The following is a 22,220-nucleotide window of genomic DNA, read 5'->3' on the forward strand; positions in this document are numbered from 1 at the left end:
CATTACACTATGCACACACAGGCATCTACATTTTAAACAGAGAAAGGTGCTTAGTGAAAATGTATTAACTACTGCTGTGTTCCATACTAGGTACTACATACCTTTTAAAGAATGGGGTAAATTCCCATGGAAAAGTCTTTGGTGGGAAAACAGCTATTGTCATCCAACTCATATGAGTATAGTGCAAGGGGTTTAATAGTTACTTGCATTTCCTTATTCTTATATATATATCTTTTATTTACAGGATATTGCTGTGCAGTCTAGGTTGACTCTAAACTTGTAGTCATTTGCCTTAATGCTCTGTTTGTTGGATTATTTGTATAGCATTTCCGGGCTTTCATTAATCTTGTACTGAGAGTCACTATACAGTCACACACATACTTCCAGATTGAATTTTGTGTCTCGTTGCTTTCCAGGTCCTGTTGCTGTTGAGAAGCAACCTTGAGCTTCTTCCAGCTGAACAGATTATTCTTGAAAGCACATTACTAATTGTAGGCCTTAATCAATTAACAAATATCTGTGATGCATTGAGTGTGTATATGTTAGAGAACTGAATCAAACAGTTGCCTATGGCCACTCCCTGTAGGCATGCTGTTTCTGTCTGCATATCACAGTCAAACAGAGACGAGCCCTTGAAATACCAGTCCCTGTCCCAAAGCCCATCCATACAGCTCTGAGTTAGTGAGGTTTCTGCATGTAGGGGGTCTAGAGTATACCGTGTCTTTGAACTTGTATGTATTTGGGAGGATCATGTTAACTGCTAAATGGCAAGGTTGGCTTTTGAACCAGTTTCCTGTATCTTTGATAAGTTTAGGCCTTCCCTACTGAGTCACTCTGCCTATCGCTGAAGAGATAGTGAGAAAAAACCTTGCCTTCTTCTCCCTAGGAGAACCACTCCTCCACTGTGGGCTGTAGAGGCTTTAGCTTGCCTGGCCATCCAGTTTGTGACAGTAACTAGTGTACATGACCTTCGTTTGTGTGTATAAGAAGTTAATAGATATACAGGAGTTGTCTCAGGGTTTCTATTGCTGTGATAAACACTATGACCAGAAACAACCGGAGGGATGAACAGTGTTTGGCTTCTGTGTCCCAATCACAACCCATCATGTAGGAATGCCAGGGTATGTGCTCAAGGCAGGAATCTTCAGCCAGGAGTTGGTGCAGAGGCCATAGAGGGATGTTCCCTACTGGCTTGCTCCCCGTGGCTTACACAGCCTGTTTTCTTATAGCATCCAGGTTCACTAGCCTAGGGATGGCTCCACCCCCCAGAGACCTGGACCTTCGCATATCAAGGAAATGTATCACAGACTTAACCACAGGCCAATTTGGTGGGTGGGTGGGGGAGCATTTTTTAACAGGTTCTCTCTTTGGGTAGGCTTCTGGGTGGGTAGGGTGGCAGGGGGCAGGGTGCCAGGTCGGTATGGGGCTGCTAGTTGCTATTGTAGCATCGGAAGTGATAGAATTCAAGTCCCACTGAGCTGGGAAGGCTGAGGACAGTGGAGTTGGCCACACTATGTGTTGTTTTTAATGAAGCTTGAGCATTCTACTCTGGAGAGAGAGGAGAGTCAAAAGAGGCTGCCCCTCCTCTGTCTCCTGAGACATTCATTGCTGTAACTAGATTCTGACAGGAAATGGACCTTGGGGGTTCTTGTCTTTCTTAGGGCAGCAGCCATTGTGGCGCCTCAGTGAGTTTGACATTGTCTTGGGTTCTTTCAGGAAGCTGCCACTCCCTCCTTGGGCAGCCCTTGGGTCACTCTTCTTGCTCTGGCAGTGTTTGGTGGGCATCTCAGCTTCTACTACTACCACTAAGAAAGGGACTGCTTCCCGAAGCCAGGGTGTGATGAGAAAGTGGAATATTGAGAATTATGGATGCCCACTTGAAAAATATCCTGTGGCCTCAGTTTCACAGAGGCTAAATGTACAGACATATAGGTGTTTGAGTGTCTAAAGAAATTAGGTTAGAAGACACAATCTGTAGCACACATGGATGTCTTTCTGTGCATAGCCCAACACCTGCTGTCTGTAGGGGGTGCCTCTTGTTTTCATTTTTGTTCTGAGGCCCTCTCTTCTTCATTCTTGCCAGTGACCTAGGCCCCTTTCACAGTGGGGCAGCAATCAGTGGATTAGAATGATTGGACAACATGTACTGGGCCCAGGGAAACTCAGATTAGACAGGGGGAATAACACATTTGCTGGACCCTGATGGATTCCTGGATGGTAAAATGCCCTCTCCTAGGAGTGCGGATGTTATGTTCCTGATGTCATCCTCCTGTGTGCTTTCCTTCAGGTCTCACAGCTTTATCCAGACAGTGGAGAACTGATGGACGGAGTTTGGAGCAAGCTCCATGGTATCCTGTTCAGCCCTAGAGGTTATCTTTCTTCTTGTTTGGAGCCTTCTTCTTCCTTGAGTAATCCAGACTTGTGGGGCCAAGGCTGTTCTATTTTGCTCATTCAGCCTTGGTGATTTTCAGGGGATTTCTTATGATTGAGTGGGTAAGAGGTGGCTCGCTTTAGACTGTGGAGTGACCCAAGACTTTGTTGGCCATCGAGCCAACATCTTGTCCAGGTTCTCAGGCAAGAAGAAAAACAACCAGTAAGAATAAAAGATGGCTCTGAAGATTTGGACTGTTCGCTTAGCTTTATGGGGGTGTGGTTGACATAAAAACAGTGTGTGTTTGTGGTGTGGACAGGTTGATTTGGTGTATGCATCCACTGCAGAAACCATGTTAAGCTGACTAATTCATTCACTCGCCACCTCATAGCTTGCTATGAGTGTGCATGTGTTGAGAAGCCTAAGAGCCACTGACAGCAAATTCCATGTACAGTAGACTTCACTATCAGACAGCAGCTTGTGTCCTGTTCCACAGATCCTCACATAGCTGGGCCGGGGTTAGGGAGGAGGCATATTAAATGCATATTAAAAACATTTCTAGAGTTTGGCTAAGTTGACAGCTACTGTTAGCAGCTAGTCCATACTTGGATTACCCGGTGTTTAGTAATTTGTCTGTTCTGCACAAAGGTGGAACAGTTATAATTGCTTTATCATGTAATTGGGTGTCTTTTTCTTTAGTGTGTGTGTTGTCTTGAGTGCTTACTGATACTAGCTGTATTGTTAAATTTAAGGAGATTTAATATGTATGTGGTGGTGTGCTTGTCTTTAGGAATTGATCAAAAGGCTGAAAATACTGAAATAACTAATAGGAACCACTGCAAGCTAAATGGCATTAAACGAACCATGCAGTTATGGTAATTGAAGGGTGAGCAGCTTGCTTTTAATTAGAGGGATCAAGGCTTTGGGAAGGTACCTTCCGAGCCAGTCAGAGCTGGCCTCTGGAGCTGGTGTGGGAGAGGCTAGCCTGGTATAGAATCCTGAGCACAGAGGCAGGGATCTAGGGGTGCATAAGGAATTCACCTGTCTTAGTCAGGGCTTCTATTCCTGCACAAACATCATGACCAAGAAGCAAGTTGGGGAGGAAAGGGTTTATTCAGCTTACTCTTCCACATTGCTGTTCATCACCAAAGGAAGTCAGGACTGGAACTCAAGCAGGTCAGGAAGCAGGAGCTGATGCAGAGGCCATGGAGGGGTGTTCCTTACTGGCTTGCTTTCCCTGGCTTGCTCAGCCTACTCTCTTATAGAACTCAAGACTACCAGCCCAGGGATGGTACCACCCACCAGGGGCCTTTCCCCCTTGATCACTAATTGAGAAAATGTCTTACAGTTGGATCTCATGGAGGCATTTCCTCAACTGAAGCTCCTTTCTCTGTGATAACTCCAGCTGTGTCAAGTTGACACAAAACTAACCAGTACATCACCCTTCCTGAAGCCTGGGTGCAGCAGGGCTGGAAGGAGGTGGCAGTATGAGACATCTGTCATCCTGCTTTGGTACTAGGTTGGAAGGTGGGAAAAGATCCTACTTGTTCTATTGTCAAGAAGATGTGACTGCATCTTGATGTGCTCGCAGTTGGCTTTTTCTATAACTAGTGGCTTGAATTTGGTCTAGTATAGTAATTATCTTCGTGCTTGTAAGTCAGAACAGCAGGATGCAGGGTGAACAAGCTGTGTATATTATCTATTGATGTTGAGTAGGTCTGATATCTTCAATAGGTGAAACAGAAAATTAGAAAACATATCTACCAGTGGTGTTTTATCTTTGTCTCTACTTTCTCTCCCTTCAGTACTAGGGATAGAATGCAGGTCACTGTAGGCAAGCACTCTGCTAGTGAGCTACATCTCAACCCAGCATCCTTTACAAATAGTCCCATTCCAGTGAAACCCGGATGCAAGTCCAAGATGCAAGCAGAAGGCAGTTGTTTAGATTTAGACAGGGTCACGGGTTTAACGTTACAGAAGGTTTAAACCTACCCACAACATCTGACTGTGCCTCCTGCTAATGTACTCCAAAACACTAAGATTTCTTTCCGTCTTAGTGGGAAAGGAAGCCTGGTGTGAACAACTAGTCATGGCTGAATTCAGGGATTTTAATGCAGGGGTAGGATGATAAGTGATAAGATCTCTCACAATGCCCGGCCGGGGTATCTGCTGGCTGCTCACTAGGCTCAGCACAGGTGCTCAGGAAGCAGGGATTCAGTGGCATCGAGTGAGGTGAGCATGATGACGGATGGGCACCCGGTTTGAGCCCAGTTTGGTGCTTCAGGGGCTTCCTGGAGCTAATGCTCCCCATGGGGTTGTACCACAGTGGATGTGGCTGCAGTTCTGGCATCCAGGGCAGTGCCAGTGGCCACATGTGGCTGCTGCATCCTTCAAATGTGGTTGCAACAAGAAGGCATATAAAATTTTGTTTAATTTAAATTGATACAGATATAAATAGAAATGTTGGACTAAGGGCTACACTGTGGGACAGCTCAGACTGGTTTCCCCCAGGTTGGTGTGATCTGCTCAGAACAGGGAACACAAAGATGGGAACTAAAATGTAATCTTTGCAAGGTGGTGACACACACCTTTAATCCTGGCTCTCAGTAAGGAGAGGCCAGCAGATCTCTGAGTTCCATGCCAGTCTGGTCTACAGAGTGGGTTCTGAGACAGCCAGGGCTACAGAGAGAAATTGCCTTGGAAAACAAAAACAAAAACAAAAACGAGAGCTGGCTTGCTAGCTAAGAACATGGATTGCACAGGATCCAGCACCCACACTGGGTACTCATAACAGTGTGTACCCCAGCTCCAGGGTTCCAATGCCCTATTTTGGCCTCTGCAGGCACCAGTACATATGTGTAAACATGCACATACAGAGATGTGCACACGCATACACATAACTAAAAAAGTAAAATAAATCTTTAAAGAGAAGAGTGTTTGCAGGGCCAGGAGCAGAGTGTGCTGTGGGTGGGAAGGGACTCAGCATCCCTGGGCCTGATATTTATATACACAGTAGTGATTGAGAAGCCTGAGGCTTGCCCAAAGCCAGATCATGTGGGACCTGAAGGAGACGGGTGTGCCACTGTGTGCTGGCTGGGATTCTCAGGGAAGACATGGCCTTGCACAGAGGTAGAGATTGAGTTTGTCCCGAGGGCCACTGAGGACTTTGGAAGGATACGCAGTGACTCCAGTGGCGAACACTGACTGTGTCATCACCTGCAGCAGTGTGTCACCTCTGTTAGCTACACCTGGGTTCCTGTGTGCTTCAGTCACAAGGTGTGATAGTGTGACAGTTCAACACACACAATCACCCTCAAAGTCAAGTCTCAGAACACTGGAAGACAACTGTCCCTGGCCTGCCTGGTCACTGTCCCCACAGGACCAGAGGCCAAAGGAATGCAAATGAAGGAAAAAGAAGTCATGTAAGTGATTCCTGCAGATTCCTGCAGCCCCTAGAGCCAGCCTGAACATTTGCTTGGATTTCAACAGGGGCGTGGTTGGGTGTCTCACAGTTAGGGGTTTTCTCAAATGTGCACTTTTAGTTGTCAGCTGAGCCTGTAGCTGCTGTGACATCTAAACTGCAAGAGAGGAGAGGCAGCCTGTCTTGAAGCGTGCTTCTTTTTTCCTGACCTGCGCTGGTTTGCAAGCCTCCTCCTTTTCTCCTGTGTTGTGAGGAGATTGGACCTAGGTCCTTGTATATGCTAGGCAAGTGCGGTAGTGCCGCTGAGCTGCGTTCCAGTCCCTTCACATTGTTTGTGAGACAAGCGAAGTTGCTAAAGGTGGCCTCAGACTTGCTCTTTGGCCCAGGCAGGTCTTGAGCTTTCAATCCTTTCCCCTCAGATTCCAGAGTAGCTTGGATTACAGTCCTCCTGCAAGACCAGGTCTTGCCTGAGTGGTTAACACTGCACCTGCAGTTACACATGATGGCGCACAGGTGGCGCCATGTGTCTGTCAAACTGAATCCAAAGTCAAGTGTGAGCTGAGCTGCACTGAGGTTCCAGGAGCAGGAAGTATGGTTGCTTTTGATGTTGTGATACTTTTTTGAACAGGTATGGGAAATGAGACTTAGTGCTTGCACTTGGCCAGCCGCTTACCCCCGAGCCATACCCCCAGTCCATAATATATATTGACAATGAACTTGCTGGTGGTAAAGCTTTTTATTTTAAACCTTTCTGACTTACACTTCAGGAGGCTGACAGGTTGTGTGTGTGTATCTAATGTTGTGTCATGGCATTTTCTACCAGCAGAAAGAGGGCACACTTTGCAAAGGTGACTTAAAATGGAGACTTTTGGTAGGGAGGTAATTTTAGAAGGGCTCTTAAAAAAAAATCTAGACAAGACAGTGGGTTTCATGAACACTTGACACCCCTCACACTGTGCAAAGGGACACATCAGATCCATCCAGAGCCACTTGGGGAGCGGGGAAGCAGAGGGAGGGTGTGGGCAAAGCATTAGGATGTAAAAATGGACTTCTTCATAAGAAGTTTAGATTCTGTAGGTGGGCAAAGGCCTTATCTCTAATTTAAAGTGCACATTCAATTTGGTAAACTTCAGGTGTGCCAGAAATGTGTGTAAGAAAGCAGATGTCGCTTGTATCCCTGATTATCAGTTATTGACATCAGTTATTGATCATCAGTTATCGATTATCAGTTATTGCTGAGCTTTTCTTGCGGCTCTGAGTGAGAAGAAGGAGGATGGATGTGTCCCGTCATGGTTCTATCTGTGTCCTGAGTGTTCACTCAGCAGTGTTGTAAAAACGTCCTTAATAGAGCAAACTCTCCAGAAACATCATCCTTCATGAAGTTGGTTCAGTGCTGACCCTTCCCTGTGTTTGAGTACTTGGTGTTTTTCTGAACTTACATCCCGTTTTTTCTTTACTTTGTTATGTTTTAGGGCATATGCTAGCCTGAGGCTGGCTCTAGGGGCCTCCTCTCCTTCAGATATTTTGGAGTTGGGTGGTTCTACTTTGAGAACCTGCTGACTGGAGAAGGTCTGATCCCTACCTGACTAAGATGCTTTCTGACCTCTCCAGGCCTGTGACTACATTTAGATTTTCAATGGCAGTGTTAAGTGGTTTGTAGAGTTCCTGGGTATCCAGCAGGATCTGATGGAGTGAGGTGATTGTTAGTGAGAGATGCTTGCTTTCTGTCAGGCTCCCTGCAGAGAGACACACTGAGCTCTGCTCCTGCTGAGAGCTTCTGAGGAAGCTGTCTGTATCTCTCTGTCTTCATGGTCAGGAGCGGCTGCTCCAGAGCAGACAGCTGTGTAGCAGCCAAGTCACCTGTGGGCAGCATGAGGCCCGGGTCCCTAGTTTCTTGGCCTTGTTTGCTTGGAGGAGACTCACATAGGGATGTTGTGATGTCAGAGGTTAGTCAGCTGATGTAACTTCAGAGTGCCTGTAAAGGCACACAGCAGCATTTGGCACTTAGGAAATATGTGCAGGGCTAGGTAGTTTAGTTTCTAAGTAGGCATATGTTTTCCTGTTCTCCCAAGCTCTGAGTTATGCAGGTCTACAGCACTGAGATCTTACAGCACTGCAGAGTACTAGGGTATTCTGGTGATCATTTACTTCATTCCCTAGTGGATTATTATTATTTTTTAATTAAGAAATCCATTGCAAAACATGACAAGTAATTGTAAAATTGAGCTGGGTCTTGGACTGGAGGGGAAAAAGGATGTAAAAGTTATTAAAAGGCAAAGAAACAAGATATTGAAGAAGCAGTACTTATGAATGCAGCTTTGAAGATGGCCACTGCAATGTGGGACAGTTTTAGTGTGCACACACCTAAAATGTTTAGGAGGAAGCATGATGCTCTCAGGTGGTTAGACAAAGTTGAGGATAAGAGGGATGGTGACTGACCTAGTGTCCTTGGAAGAGCCACCTGTTATTGCCCGCGCTTTTGTTCCCCCTGGTAAGAACACGCTCAGGGCAACCGGAATCTTCTGCGGCACAAGCTTTATTGCTTACCCCTTCAGGAGCCAGTGGAGAAGAGAGCCAGAGAGAGAGAGAGAGATAGAGAGATTGATAGAATGGCGGAAACCCGTCCCTTTTATGGAGGACTGTCCTCCGCCTCGGACGTGTCGCTCCCTGATTGGCTGCAGCCCATCGGCCTGAGTTGTCTTCACGGGGAAGGCAGAGCACATGGGGTGGGAAACTACCCCGGCGCATGCACAGATGGTTTGATTACATGGGTGCCAGTGCCATCAGCGCCATCTTGTAATGGCGAATGTGAGGGCGGCTCCTTACAACCTGTGTTACAGGAAGGGACCGTGACCGACTCAGTGTCTTTTGACTGACTTAGTGTCTTTCACTAGCTTGGTGAAGATGAACTATTGAGATGGTTAGCAGACCATATGCGTGTCCCCAGCCCCAATAGTGATCCTTTATGAAGAAGGTAGAATCACTATTAAATTCAGCTATTGTACCAAGATCTTCTATGTGAACTGAATTGCATTGTAAGTCCCATTCTGTGTTTGATCAGTTTTCTGCCTCAACAAACCAGTTCACAAACAAGCCTGTGGGCCTTCCTGATCCAGATGACTGCTCACAGGGTGACTCACTAGGAAGACTCAGGGGGAGTAAGGACAACCAGTGGGTTCTCAAAATGTGGTACTTCTCAGGTGACCCATCACCATTATCACCATACTTCTTGCTGCTTTCAGGGACTTCATTTTCCTAAGCTTCACTCTTGCTGTAATATTGACCCACACATTTACACACGATGCACTTTGTACAACTAAATGCCTTTAGAGACTTCTATGCCTGTGCACTGTGACAGCCAGGGGAGTACTGTGACAGCCAGGGGAGCACTGTGAGAGCCACGGGAGCATTGTGACAGCCAGGGGAGCAATGTGACAGCCAGAGAGTACTGTGTCAGCCAGGGGAGCACTGTGACAACCAGATAGTACTGTGTCAGCCAGGGGAGCACTGTGACAGCCAGGGGAGCACTGTGACAGCCAGGGGAGCACTGAGATAACCAGGAGAGCACTGTGTTGGCCAGGGATACAGCCTCTTCCCTTAGCAAGCACTATCACTGGGAAAAGGCACTAAACTCCTAAAGTTGCATTGAGCAGACCATGGGCCACAATGGGTACATTCTCTGGCACAAGAAAGGGCTCATACCTCTAAATCTAAAGATTCTTAAAGGGGCCTATGACTTTGAAAAAGTTTTAAAAATGTAAAAATCACATTTTAAGATATGAACTTCCTGTCATTCTAGAGAAAGACATTTTAGAAACAATATTTGGGACCTACTAACAACATTCATTTCATGTTTTCCAAGAAAATGAACCGTGCTTGCTTTATACATTTAAAAAAGTGAAAGACTGGGTTGGGGAGATGCCTCAGTGGGTAAAAGGACTTGCTGTATATATGTAAGTAACCCAGGTTAGGGTGGCAATCTGCATCCATAACCCAGGTTAGGGTGGCAGTCTGTCTGTGATCTTAGTCTCCTAAGATGAGGTAGGAGGCAGATAGGAGACTCCCTGGAAAGTCATGGGGCAGCCATCCTGAGGTATAGAGTGAACAAGAGTGTGGGTTTCTTGTAGGCTTTCCTAAGGCTATGGGTAGGCTATTAGAGCTGAAATTTCTACATAAACTCATGTTAGAGCTGGACTATGTATCAAGGCAGAAGACTAGATCTGAGATGGCTTTACAGGACTCTGCTCTTCTGCCTCTGTCTCTACTGCCTGCTCTACATATCTCACCTCAGCAGCTGTGGTTCTCAGCTTGGCCATCTCTCACCGGCAGCGAGCAGTAATGAGTGGAACAGACCCAGCCTAACCTGGGCTCTCTGGCCTGGATCTGTGTGATTTTGCTTTCCCATAAACTTGTGAGGGATTGACTGGCTGATGGGGTGCCTGGCACCCAGAAAGGCAGTGTGGGAACTCATGGATCCTTGAAGGATGGTTTTTATTTTCTTTATAGTTTTCTCAAATGATATTTTCTGTCAGAAAGTTAAATGAGGGCAATTTCACTTTCATTGTCCTAAATAATATTCTGTAGCCTGAGAGAATAGAGCTGCCTTTCATTGTAACAGTCAGTCAGTTTCATGATTCTCATCCTGCCTCACCCACCAGACGTCTGGTGTGGTCGCATGATAGAGGCTGGAGCGATCATGGGGCTGTGGGCAGAGGGAGGAGCCATTTGAAAATGTCCCCAGGGGATTTGAATATGCTTCCTTTCAGCATTGCAGCTCTGAAGGATTCCAGTAGGAGGGAAGACCCTGTTGGCTATTATATAGAGCTTGTGGGTCAGTTAATGTGGATTTTCTGGCTTCTTGGCTCTTGTCAGGGTTCTGCCCGGGGCATGGGGAGCGTGGGCATGAATTGCTATGTGTTTTCAGTTGCTTACAGTGTAGGAAGTACCAGGGAAATGTTTAGTATTGTGCTGTCACAAAATATATATATATATATATAATGTACGCCTTTTGGCTAGCGAAAGGTCTCAGGTGAGGGATTCAAGGGGGGCAGTTATTAATGCCATGTAGAATCAGACATGTTGGAGACTCTGAGGAGTTCAGACCCTAGTGACAGAGACAGATAGCATGGTAGAGCTCTGAGGAGAGTCAGCCCACAACGCAGGAGTGTCACCCTTAAAGAAAGCAGGAGCCCATCCTAGAGCCCACTTTAGGGGACCACAGCCAGAAATGCAGATTGGGGTCATCCCAGATTCCATGTTCCAATGTGGAAGCATTTTCAGAGTTTTACAGGATGAAGAAAGTTATAGGTCAAAACAAGTTCAAATGCATTGGTGGGCATGTAAGAGAGGCAACTAGAGCAAGATGGGGGAGCCTTTCTGTAGGCCCCAAATGCAATTCGTAGACTGTCTTAACTTTTGGTTTGGCGGAAACTCGGGATCTTCTAGGCTGATAGCTTACTAAGGCTTTTATACATTAGTCAAAGGATGTTTGTTCTGACACAGAGGTGGACAAGGAATGGCAATTCAGGGGCTAAAGCTAGCCTAAGATAGGCAATTTGCTTCTCGAGCTGCAAGTCCCAGCCTCCCCATATCTCTGCAGTTTGTAACCAGTCTTTGCAAACACAGCAAACCTGTGCTTTCTGGCTGGTGGTGTCAGCTGAAGGATTCCAGGGGACTCAGTGCAGGGAAGAGGAGAGGGTGTGGGAGAGTTGCTGCAGGCAGCCCAGCAGCAGTCTGCCTTCAACTCCGACAGGGGGCGCTCATGCTGCACAGTGTGTTACTTACATAAGTCATCCTGCTGTAGGCAGAGACTGGACCATCACAGGCACTCAGTCTCACCCAAGGCTGTGCACTGTCCACTTTGGTCTTTCAGAACGTCGTTCTTTCTGGAGGCTCCACAATGTTCAGAGATTTTGGACGTAGTCTGCAGAGAGATTTGAAAAGAGTGGTGGACGCCAGGTTAAAGCTGAGCCAAGAGCTCAGTGGAGGCAGGATAAAGGTAGGAGGCTGTGTGCCAGCCGCTGTGGGGGTAGAGCCAAGCTTCACTGGGGGGGGGGTAGCCGAGGGTTGATGCTGGAATTCATGGGAGGTCGTCCTTAAAACCACCTGGGTCAGTCAGGCATCAGTGTGTGTGACCAGGGTGGTGCAGAGACAAGATGGGCTTGTGGTGAGGAAATGTTCTCATTAAATGGAAAAAAACTGCTGTGCGTGGGGAGCCAGGCCATGCTCATCCAAGACCACAGCTCTGAGCTGCTGGGTGCTGTCTGGGCTTCTCCCTGAGGTGGGCTTTGGTGGGGAAGAGAACCTACGGCAGTGAAGGTGCCCGGTGCAGTGTTTGTTTTGTTATAGTGTTTGGGGGTTCACTTTGTTACTGGCCTTGCTACACCCTGTGATTTGTTTGAGGGAAGCTATTGGTTTGATTAATTGTGTGTTTTAGTATTGGAAGAAGGGGTCTCCTGAATCTGTGGGCTGGGCCTATAGCATGACTGAGGCCGTCACCGGAGGAGTCACTGTCTATCATGGACACACTGCTTGGAGGATGCACTGTGCAGACTAAATGCAGACTAAATGCAGTTGCTTTCTTTTGCAGCCTAAGCCTGTGGAGGTGCAGGTGATCACTCACCACATGCAGCGCTATGCCGTGTGGTTTGGAGGCTCAATGCTGGCCTCAACTGTAAGTCCCTGATCTCTTGTCATTTGTGCTTTCCTATTGAGTTTGGATAAGTATTGTCTACAAATGTGAAATAGCATGTGTTCTGTTTGCATGGCTTTAAATATGCAAAACAAATTCTACTTGATATAAAAATATTTTAGTCACTTAAATTGTATGCTTTATTAACAAACACGGTGGTGGCACATGCCTTTAATCCCAGCATTTAGGAGGCAGAGGCCAGCCTGGTCTACACAGTGAGTTACAGGACAGTCAGGGCTACATAGAGAAACCCTGCCTTGAAAAGAACAGCAACCAAAAACAGAACAAAACAAACAAACAAACAAACAAATCACCCCACTACTACCATCACCACCACCAAAAACCAAAAAAAAAAAAAAAAAACCAAAAAAATCCACCCTGCTCATTGTCCCTTCCATGTGGTTATTTTATTTATTAATATTCCCCCCACCCCCAGAGTTTGTTAGCAGCCATTTTTAGTTCAGGTTGACACATTTTTGATCCCAGTAAGGGAAACTAAGTAGATTTGTTGTTGCTTTGTAAAGTTGGGAATTGCTGAGTGAATTTTAAAAAGCGAAGTCAAGTTCTGCCTGGTTTGTTATCAGATCAGGTGTGGTACCATGATTGGCAGAGACCCTTGGATAAGTCCCTCCCATTTGCTCAATGTTTTCCTCTTCCCACCTGCTCATCTTCTTCCTCTTTCTGGCTGCTCCTCCTGCAGCCGGAGTTCTTTCAGGTCTGTCACACCAAGAAGGACTATGAGGAATATGGGCCAAGCATCTGCCGTCACAACCCGGTCTTTGGAGTCATGTCCTAGTGTCTGCATAGGAGCGATTGTCTGACATTGTCCTGTTGGGGAATAAGTGTCCTTCAGAACCCAGAGCAGCCACGGCTCCTGTACATAGCAGTGTGGAATGGGTGTGTGAGCAGCGTGCTTTCATCACCAGTGGGGCCGGGCACGGTCTTCCCAGTAAAGCCATTTATCCGGTATGACTGTTCGTGGTCCTCCTCCCGGCCCCTCCCCTCCTGCCCCTCCCACTCTCTTTCCTTTCTACCCGAGCTTCTAGTCAAGTGTAGCTCTGAAGGAATCCATGCAACTGTAGAAGCTACTAGAGGATGCAGTGGATTCTCCAGGAAAGACTGTAAGGTGGGGGAACCCTGGCCTTCCCAGCCTATTTTTGTAAATAAAATGTTATAAACTTGAAATACAAATTGATGTTTATATTTCCTATCATTTTGTATTTTATGGTATTTGGTATAACCAGCTAATGCTAAGCATGAGTAGTCACAGAGTTCATGGATGTCAGAGTTCTGTAATAAAGTACTTGATTGTGAGGCATGTTCTGATGTGTGTACAGGCTTTATGCCACGTCTGCTGGGAAGTGATTACATGTTGTTGGGGTGGTGTGACATCTGAGCACCAACCTCTGTTGAGTGAGAGTTGGTACAGATGTATCTAACTTCCTGGAGCTGCTTTATAGAAGACAATGGTTTAATGTTGTTGAGTGCGGGATGAAATACTATTGCACTGTTGTAATAAAGGCTGCTAGAATCTTTATAACTGTTCCTTGTGGTCACTTTTGCCTCCCCATTCATTCAGAGAACCTCAGACTCTATAGGTTTGCAGACAACTGATGATTGATACTGTGTGTGTGTGTGTGTGTGTGTGTGTGTGTGTGTGTCTTAAAAGTGCCATCAAGCCTGGGTGGACAGCCTGCCTGTTGTGTTTGGACGGTGGTGTGGACATCCTTGGGGTGTCCAGGCTGCTTTCTTAGGAAGCATTCAGTGCTCTGATGTCTGCTGAGTGACTCCTCACTCAAGTGTATGTTAGTAGATGTGGGGCACCGCTATCTTCCAGTGCTGAGTCATTTCCTCAGTACCAACTCGTAAACATCTAGTTTGCGCCTGCGCTGGAAATCCCCGCCCTGGGCAGCTCCGCCTCAGGGATAACATCATATGGGGTGATCAGTGTTGAGCCAATCATGGCTTGCCACGTCCGAGGCGGGGAGAATTTTCTATAAAAAGGAGGGGCTCGGACTGCCTGGGGTCTCCGGTTGTGAAGCTTATGCTCTCCCTCTCAAGACGCATAAAGCTTGCTGCAGAAGAACCCTATTGTGTGTGGTGTCCTTATTCGCGGGCGAATCAGCGAACACTCACATCTGGTGCCGAAATCCCGGGAAAACGAAGAACAGAAGAACATTGCGAGCACCGTCGGAGATCCCTCGGTGACGGGGAGGGTCCAGAACTGCAGGAACTACGTCTCGGAAAGGTATGCCTGAATTTTACCTGACCCTTTCGCACTCCCTTCAACTAACTGGGCCGTGGGAGGGATTGCCCGAGGCTTTAATTATCGTCCTCGTGGCCTTGGTTGTATGGTTCCTAGCCCTCTTCTTTTGTGAACATAGAAGGTTGTGTTAAATTGAAGTTCTTACGATCTCGGAGACATAAAACTGCAGTCTCCTTTAGAGTATCATGGGGGCTTCTCAATCAGTACAAACTTCATTAAAAGAACTTCTCAAAAGAAGGGACCTGAAGCTTGGGGACAGAGTTCTTCGTCGCTTTGTCGAGGAAGTTGATCGAGTAGCTCCCTGGTATGCGGTGTCAGGATCTCTGACACTGCTGTCATGGAATAAGCTAGGCAACGATCTAGAAACCTGTTCAGACCTCAGGTTGGGAGTTAAGGCCATATGGAAACTAGTTAAGAGTTGTCTTGAAGATGAGGCCTGTGAGGAGGAGCGAAAGAAAGGGCAAAAGGTTTTAGAAGCTATGCAGGAAGGTATGTCAGAATCCGAGCGTAGTGAGAGGATGGGTGTGTGCACAAAAACCGTAAAAAAGGCAAAAAAGGGAAGTGAAAAAGGACCTCCCGGGAGAAACAGAAAGGGAGAGAAGGGGAGCAGCAGGCCCGGGTTATATCCGACCCGAGAACTGGCTGCCCTCCACCTAAGAGATACCTCGGATTCTTCCGAAACCGAGGACAGTAAACTGACCTCGGAGGAAGAGGGCGAGTTAGAAGAAGAAGCAGTTAGATATAAAGGAGAAAGGTATCACCCAGATGAAGGCGGGCGACCTAAGTCAAGTAAGCCCGCGTCCGGTGTCTCCTCTAAGGATAGGAGATTGTTGGCTGCCGCCATTCCCTCCGCTCCCCCACCTTATGAGGCCCGGTCATCCACAACTTCCTTTTTTCCCCAAAGGATCCTCCGCAAGCTACACTTAGCGTTTCCTGTTTATGAACAGGAAGGGGGGAGAATCTACGCTCCTGTAGACTATAGTCAGATAAAAGATCTTGCAGAATCAGTAAGAAAATATGGTCCCAATGCTAATTTTACTATTATGATTCTTGAAAGAATGGCACAAACTGCCATGACACCTAGTGATTGGCAAATGGTGGTTAAGGCCGCCTTGCCTACTATGGGACAATACATAGAATGGAAAGCCTTGTGGCATGAGGCAGCCCAGTCCCAGGCCAGGGCCAACGCAATAGCCCTTATGCAAGAGCAGCGGGATTGGACATTTGACCTTTTAACAGGCCAAGGCCCGTGGGCCGCAGATCAAATTAATTACCATTGGGGGGCGTACGCCCAGATTTCCAGCACAGCCATACGGGCCTGGAAGTCACTTAATCGCAAGGGAGAAACCACCAATCAGCTTACAAAAATTGTTCAAGGGCCCCAGGAGCCCTTTGCCGACTTCGTCGCACGCATGATGGAGGCGGCAGGAAAAATCTTTGGGGACCCAGAGGGAATAGGACCCTTTATTGAGCAACTGATTTTTGAACAAGCCACCCAGGAATGCAGGAATGCCATTGCTCCTAGAAAATCAAAAGGGTTGCAAGAATGGCTAAGAGTGTGTAGAGAGCTTGGAGGTCCACTTAGCAATACTGGCCTCGCGGCCGCCATCATGTTAGCACAAAAGCATCCTCCACAAAAGAAGACCGGTGAACGGACCTGTTTTAATTGTGGTAAGCCTGGACATTTCAAAAGAGATTGCAAAGCCCCAGACAAGAAAGGGGGGGTCTTGACCCTCTGCACGAGGTGTGGTAAAGGGTACCATAGAGCAGATCAATGTCGCTCAGTGCGAGATATACAGGGAAGGCTTTTGCCTCCATTAAATGTTCCTGCTCCCAATGTGTCAAAAAACGGGTCATTGGGCCCACGGTCCCAGGGCCCTCAAAGATATGGGAACCGGTTTGTCAGAACCTCCGGGATGGCGGAAGAAGCGACCCAGGAAGACCCACAAGGGTGGACCTGCGCGCCGCCTCCGACCTCCTACTAATGCCCCAAATGAGTATCCAACCAGTACCTATAGAGCCAATGTCACCTTTGCCCCCTGGGACCATGGGCCTTATCCTCGGACGAGGATCACTCACCTTACGGGGCCTAGTGGTCCATCCTGGGGTTGTTGACCACCTACATTCCCCCGAAATACAGGTCTTATGTTCTAGCCCTAGGGGCGTGTTTTCCATCAGTGCAGGAGATAGGATAGCTCAATTGCTGCTCCTCCCCGACACCCTCTGGGAGGGCTCCCCAGGCCCCAGTCCCAAAACGATGGGGTCGTCAGGAACTGATTCAGCCTACCTTGTTGTATCCCTGAATGAAAGGCCCAAACTCTGCCTCGAAGTAAATGGAAAAAGGTTTGAAGGTATTCTTGATACCGGGGCAGACAAAAGTATTATATCCACGCACTGGTGGCCAAAAGCTTGGCCCACTACAAAATCGTCCCACTCTCTACAAGGCCTGGGATATCATTCATGCCCTGCCATAAGCTCAATGAGTTTGACCTGGAAGGCTCCTGAGGGACAAAAGGGTAAATTCGAACCTTATGTGCTCCCGCTCCCAGTAAACCTTTGGGGGAGAGACATTATGCAACATTTGGGCCTAACCCTGTCCAATGAAAAAATTGTGTTGGGGGAAGGCTTGAACAAGGCAAAAAACATGATGCTAAAGATGGGCTACAGGACAGGCAAAGGATTAGGACGGTCAGAGCAAGGAGGAATTGAGCCTATTTCACCAGTAGGAAATATAGCCCGACAAGGACTGGGTTTTTCCTAGGGGCCATGGGGACGGTTCGGCCTATACCGTGGAAAACAGAGGACCCGGTGTGGGTCCCTCAATGGCCCCTATCCTCTGAAAAAATGGAGGCCGCAATACAATTAGTAAATGAACAACTAAAATTGGATCATATAGAACCTTCTACCTCCCCCTGGAATACGCCCATATTTGTTATTAAGAAAAGATCAGGGAAATGGAGGTTGCTCCATGACCTTAGAGCCATTAATGAACAAATGCATTTGTTCGGCCCTGTGCAAAGAGGCCTTCCTGTGCTCTCCGCCCTGCCCAGGGGTTGGAATTTGATTATAATAGATATTAAAGACTGTTTCTTTTCTATACCTCTATGTCCAATAGATAGGCCCAGATTTGCCTTCACCATACCCTCTGTTAATCATATGGAACCCGATAAAAGGTACCAATGGAAGGTTCTACCACAAGGAATGTCCAACAGCCCTACTATGTGCCAACTTTATGTGCAGGAGGCCCTTTCTCCAGTAAGGGATCAATTTCCCTCGTTAGTCATGCTCCATTATATGGACGACATCCTTCTGTGCCACAAGGACCTTGGCCTGCTTCAAAGGGCCTACCCCCTTTTACTTAAAACTTTGAGTCAATGGGGACTTCAAATAGCTGTAGAAAAGGTCCAAATTTCAAATACTGGACAGTTCCTGGGTACCATGGTGACACCAAATAACATCATACCTCAAAAATTAGAGATAAGAAGGGACCACCTCCATACCCTAAATGATTTTCAGAAATTGTTGGGGGACATTAACTGGCTTAGACCCTTTTTAAAAATCCCCACTTCGGAATTAAGATCTTTGTTCAATATCTTAGAAGGAGATTCGCACATCACGTCCCCCCGAACATTGACTCCAGCTGCTGATCTGGCCCTGCAAAAGGTGGAAATGGCCCTGACACAAGCGCAGCTGCTCCGTATCGAAGAATCACAACCCTTTAGTCTGTGTGTCTTACAAACTGCCCATTTGCCAACTGCCGTTCTTTGGCAGAATGGGCCCTTGCTATGGGTTCACCCAAATGTATCCCCAGCAAAAATAATACATTGGTATCCTGAAGCCATAGCTCAGCTTGCACTCAGAGGCTATAAAGCAGCCATCACCCATTTCGGGCGTAGCCCCCACCTCTTGGTGGTGCCTTATACCTCTGTGCAAGTTCAGACTTTGGCCGCCACATCTAATGACTGGGCTATACTAGTTACAACTTTCCCTGGAAGCATAGACAATCACTATCCCAAACACCCGATCCTACACTTTGCCCAGAGCCAGTCAATTGTGTTCCCGCATGTAACGGTAAGAAACCCAATTAAGGAAGGGCTCATGGTGTATACCGATGGCTCCAAGAATGGTGTAGGGGCCTTTGTGGTCAATGGCAAAATATGTTCCAAACAATATAAAGAAGCATCACCTCAAGTAATAGAGTGTCTAGTGGTTCTGGAGGTATTAAAAACCTTCTCTGAACCCCTCAATATTGTGTCAGATTCTAGTTATGTAGTAAATGCAGTAAACTTGCTGGAGGTGGCTGGAGTAATCAAACCCTCTAGCACTTTAGCACAAATTTTTCAAGAGATACAATTAGTGTTGCTTCAAAGAAAATTCCCAGTTTTCATCACTCATATCAGGGCTCATTCAGGCCTACCTGGCCCCATGTCCCTGGGTAATGACTTGGCAGACAAAGCCACCAAATTAATAGCCACAGCCCTGTCATCCTCTGTGGAAGCTGCAAAAGGATTCCACAATCGCTTTCATGTAACGGCAGGAACGTTGCGCCGTCGCTTCTCCTTGACTAGGAAAGAAGCTCGTGACATCGTCACTAGCTGCCAAAATTGCTGTGAGTTTCTGCCCCTCCCTCATGTGGGGATCAACCCCCGCCGCATTCAGCCTTTACAAATATGGCAAATGGATGTCACACATGTCCCCTCCTTTGGCAAGTTACAATATCTTCATGTGTCCGTTGATACCTGCTCTGGCATTATTTTTGCATCTCCCCATGTGGGAGAAAAGGCAACACATGCGATCCAACACTGCCTCGAGGCTTGGAGCGCTTGGGGACAACCTAAATTTATTAAAACTGACAACGGACCAGCTTATACTTCACAAAAATTTCAAAGCTTTTGTCGCCAAATGGGAGTAACGCATCTAACTGGTATCCCATATAACCCACAAGGTCAAGGCATTGTTGAGAGAGCACATCGGACCCTTAAATCTTATGTTGTTAAACAAAAAGGGGGCGCTGACGAAGCTATACCCCGTACGCCAAAAGTGTCTGTGTCATTGGCACTATTCACCCTCAATTTTTTAAATCTTGATGCACATGGCCGTACTGCTGCTGACAGACATTGCTCTGAACCAACTAGACCCAAAGAATTAATAAAATGGAAAGATGTCCTAACCAACAAATGGAGAGGCCCGGATCCTATTCTAATAAGATCCAGGGGAGCTGTTTGTGTCTTCCCGCAGAGCGAACAAAATCCATTCTGGGTCCCAGAAAGACTAACACGATCAATACCCCAAGATGATGAAGATCGCCCTGCTGATATTGGGAACCACCCTGCCTCTGCAAGTGATGTCCCAGGAAAAAGGGCTTCGATGGGGAATAATGTCAACATTCCCACTCCCCATGCCGGTAATGTATAATGCTCAGGTATTTCCCCGCCTTTTTTCTACCAATGAAAATCATGGGCTTCCATATTTACCGTGGGATCCCCAGCTCGAAAAGGTCACTGAACAGAGAAGACATAATTTGAGGGGGAGCTTATGTTTCTCCCTCAATAGTTCTCTGACCGAGTGCATTGGATTATCCTATCAGTACGTTGTCCATATTCCCAATGCACTTATGAATGATACATTTTATGGTGGAGATCTTGTTGATTTGTCTGGAGATTGGCCCAAGGTAACAAAAATTATTAATCATACTGAGTATCAGCAACCAAGGTTAGCCCCCTTTTGTGTAGCAAAGGAAGAGCTGTCTTCCACCCCGCCTTGGGCCGGCTGCCAAGCGCGTCGAGTGGGGCGAGTTAATGATTATTTCACCTTATCCCCACCCTTGATTAATGGTTCATATAATGTGGCAAGACGCAATGGCGAAGATAATCCCTCAGCCATTGGATATCCCTTCAATTTATGGCTTTTGTGTGGCATTAATGGGAGCTGCACCGATATTGCGCCTCTGGCATTAATAGAGGGAGGCTGGTCCCAAAGGGGTTTCATGCGGTTCAGCCTAAATTCCTCCTCCACGTGGTGGGTGGGATCGCCTCAACAGTTTCAATATCCCCCTACGCCTGTTTGTGTTTGGCCCCCTTTTCTTTGGCTTGTTAGTAATTCTACCTTACCTAATAATTTGACTGACATTCATTGTCAAAATTATTCCTGCTTTTATGCTACATGCTGGGATGCCAAGGCTTTTTCCTTTGCCATGGTTGTCCGTTTGCCCCGCTTTGTTCCAGTCCCGGTGGTGGCCCCCAGCTCCCTGTCCCTTTTTAGGGAAAAGAGGGATTTTGGTGTCTCTGCAGTGATCGTAGGAATTGTGGCTACTGTAGGCATAACCGCCTCAGTAACTGCATCAGCTCTGGCCCTGTCAGGGACTGTGCAGACTGCAGACACTATTAATCAACTGTCGGCCGCTGTGTCTGCAGCAATTGAAGATAGCCATCTTGCCTATACCCAGCTCCGGGGAGGATTATTACTGGTTAATCAACGTATAGATTTGGTTCAAGAACAAATTGATATCCTCTGGCAACTCGCGCAGTTGGGATGTGAAGTCAGAATGCCAGGGTTATGCATCACATCAGTACAATATAATAATTTCACATACGCCGCTAATCTTTCTAAGAGTTTGTCTCAACAGCTGCTACACAATTGGACGTTTGATTTTGATCAAACCCTCCAGAAACTTAGATTGGCCATCGTCCAAATCAATTCCACCAGACTTGACCTCTCCTTGACCGAAGGCTTTTCGTCATGGATTTCTTCTGTTGTTTCTTATTTTAAGGAATGGGTGGGGGTGGGTTTGTTTGGAATTCTCCTTTGCTTCGGATCGGTATTTAGCTTATGGTTAATTTGCAAATTATATAAGAAAAATAATAGAGACAGAATCATGATATCCCAGGCGCTTGCTGCCCTGGAGCAGGGGCAATCTGCACAGGTATGGTTGGCGGCGCTTAAACAAAATTGATTTGCACCACTGGTCGCTGGCTGCCCACGCTTTAGCGGGTGAGCTTCAGCAGCCCTAGAGGATTGTAGAGCAATGCATCGCACAGGTGGTCCCCCCCGTCCCACCTGGGGAATATGCCATCTAGTGGGGGTTTCCTGCCCTAGTCTTCCCCTCCTCGAAAAAATGGCAGAGGGACAGGTCGGAGCAACTTCGGGTCCCACTCAAGCCTAGTTGTTGCTTGCGGACATAGTTCTTACATCTCTGAGTAAGAGGATTCGGCCAATGTTCCCGTCCTCTCATACTGGGTGTCCAGTTGGTTTTATTAGATAAAAAAGGGGGACCAACCGCTGTTGAGTGAGAGTTGGTACAGATGTATCTAACTTCCTGGAGCTGCTTTATAGAAGACAATGGTTTAATGTTGTTGAGTGCGGGATGAAATACTATTGCACTGTTGTAATAAAGGCTGCTAGAATCTTTATAACTGTTGCTTGTGGTCACTTTTGCCTCCCCATTCATTCAGAGAACCTCAGACTCTATAGG

General features: G+C 47.0%; 1 protein-coding gene across 1 annotated transcript in view; it reads left to right on the forward strand.

Moving 5' to 3' along the window:
- Nucleotides 1-13,674, forward strand: part of LOC147005035 (actin-related protein 3B-like) — a 39,770-nt gene extending 26,096 nt beyond the window's left edge. Inside the window, exons 7-9 of the mRNA XM_085836135.1 lie at nt 11,665-11,790; nt 12,382-12,465; nt 13,184-13,674. Of these exons, the coding sequence (XP_085692261.1) occupies nt 11,665-11,790; nt 12,382-12,465; nt 13,184-13,279 (306 nt within the window). The 3' untranslated portion in view covers nt 13,280-13,674. The remainder of the gene's footprint in view (nt 1-11,664; nt 11,791-12,381; nt 12,466-13,183) is intronic.
- The last annotated feature ends 8,546 nt before the right edge of the window (nt 13,675-22,220 follow it).

This window comes from Mus caroli, unplaced genomic scaffold, assembly GCF_978045245.1.
Source record: "Mus caroli unplaced genomic scaffold, Mus_caroli_1 scaffold_4, whole genome shotgun sequence".
Lineage (NCBI taxonomy): Eukaryota > Metazoa > Chordata > Mammalia > Rodentia > Muridae > Mus > Mus caroli.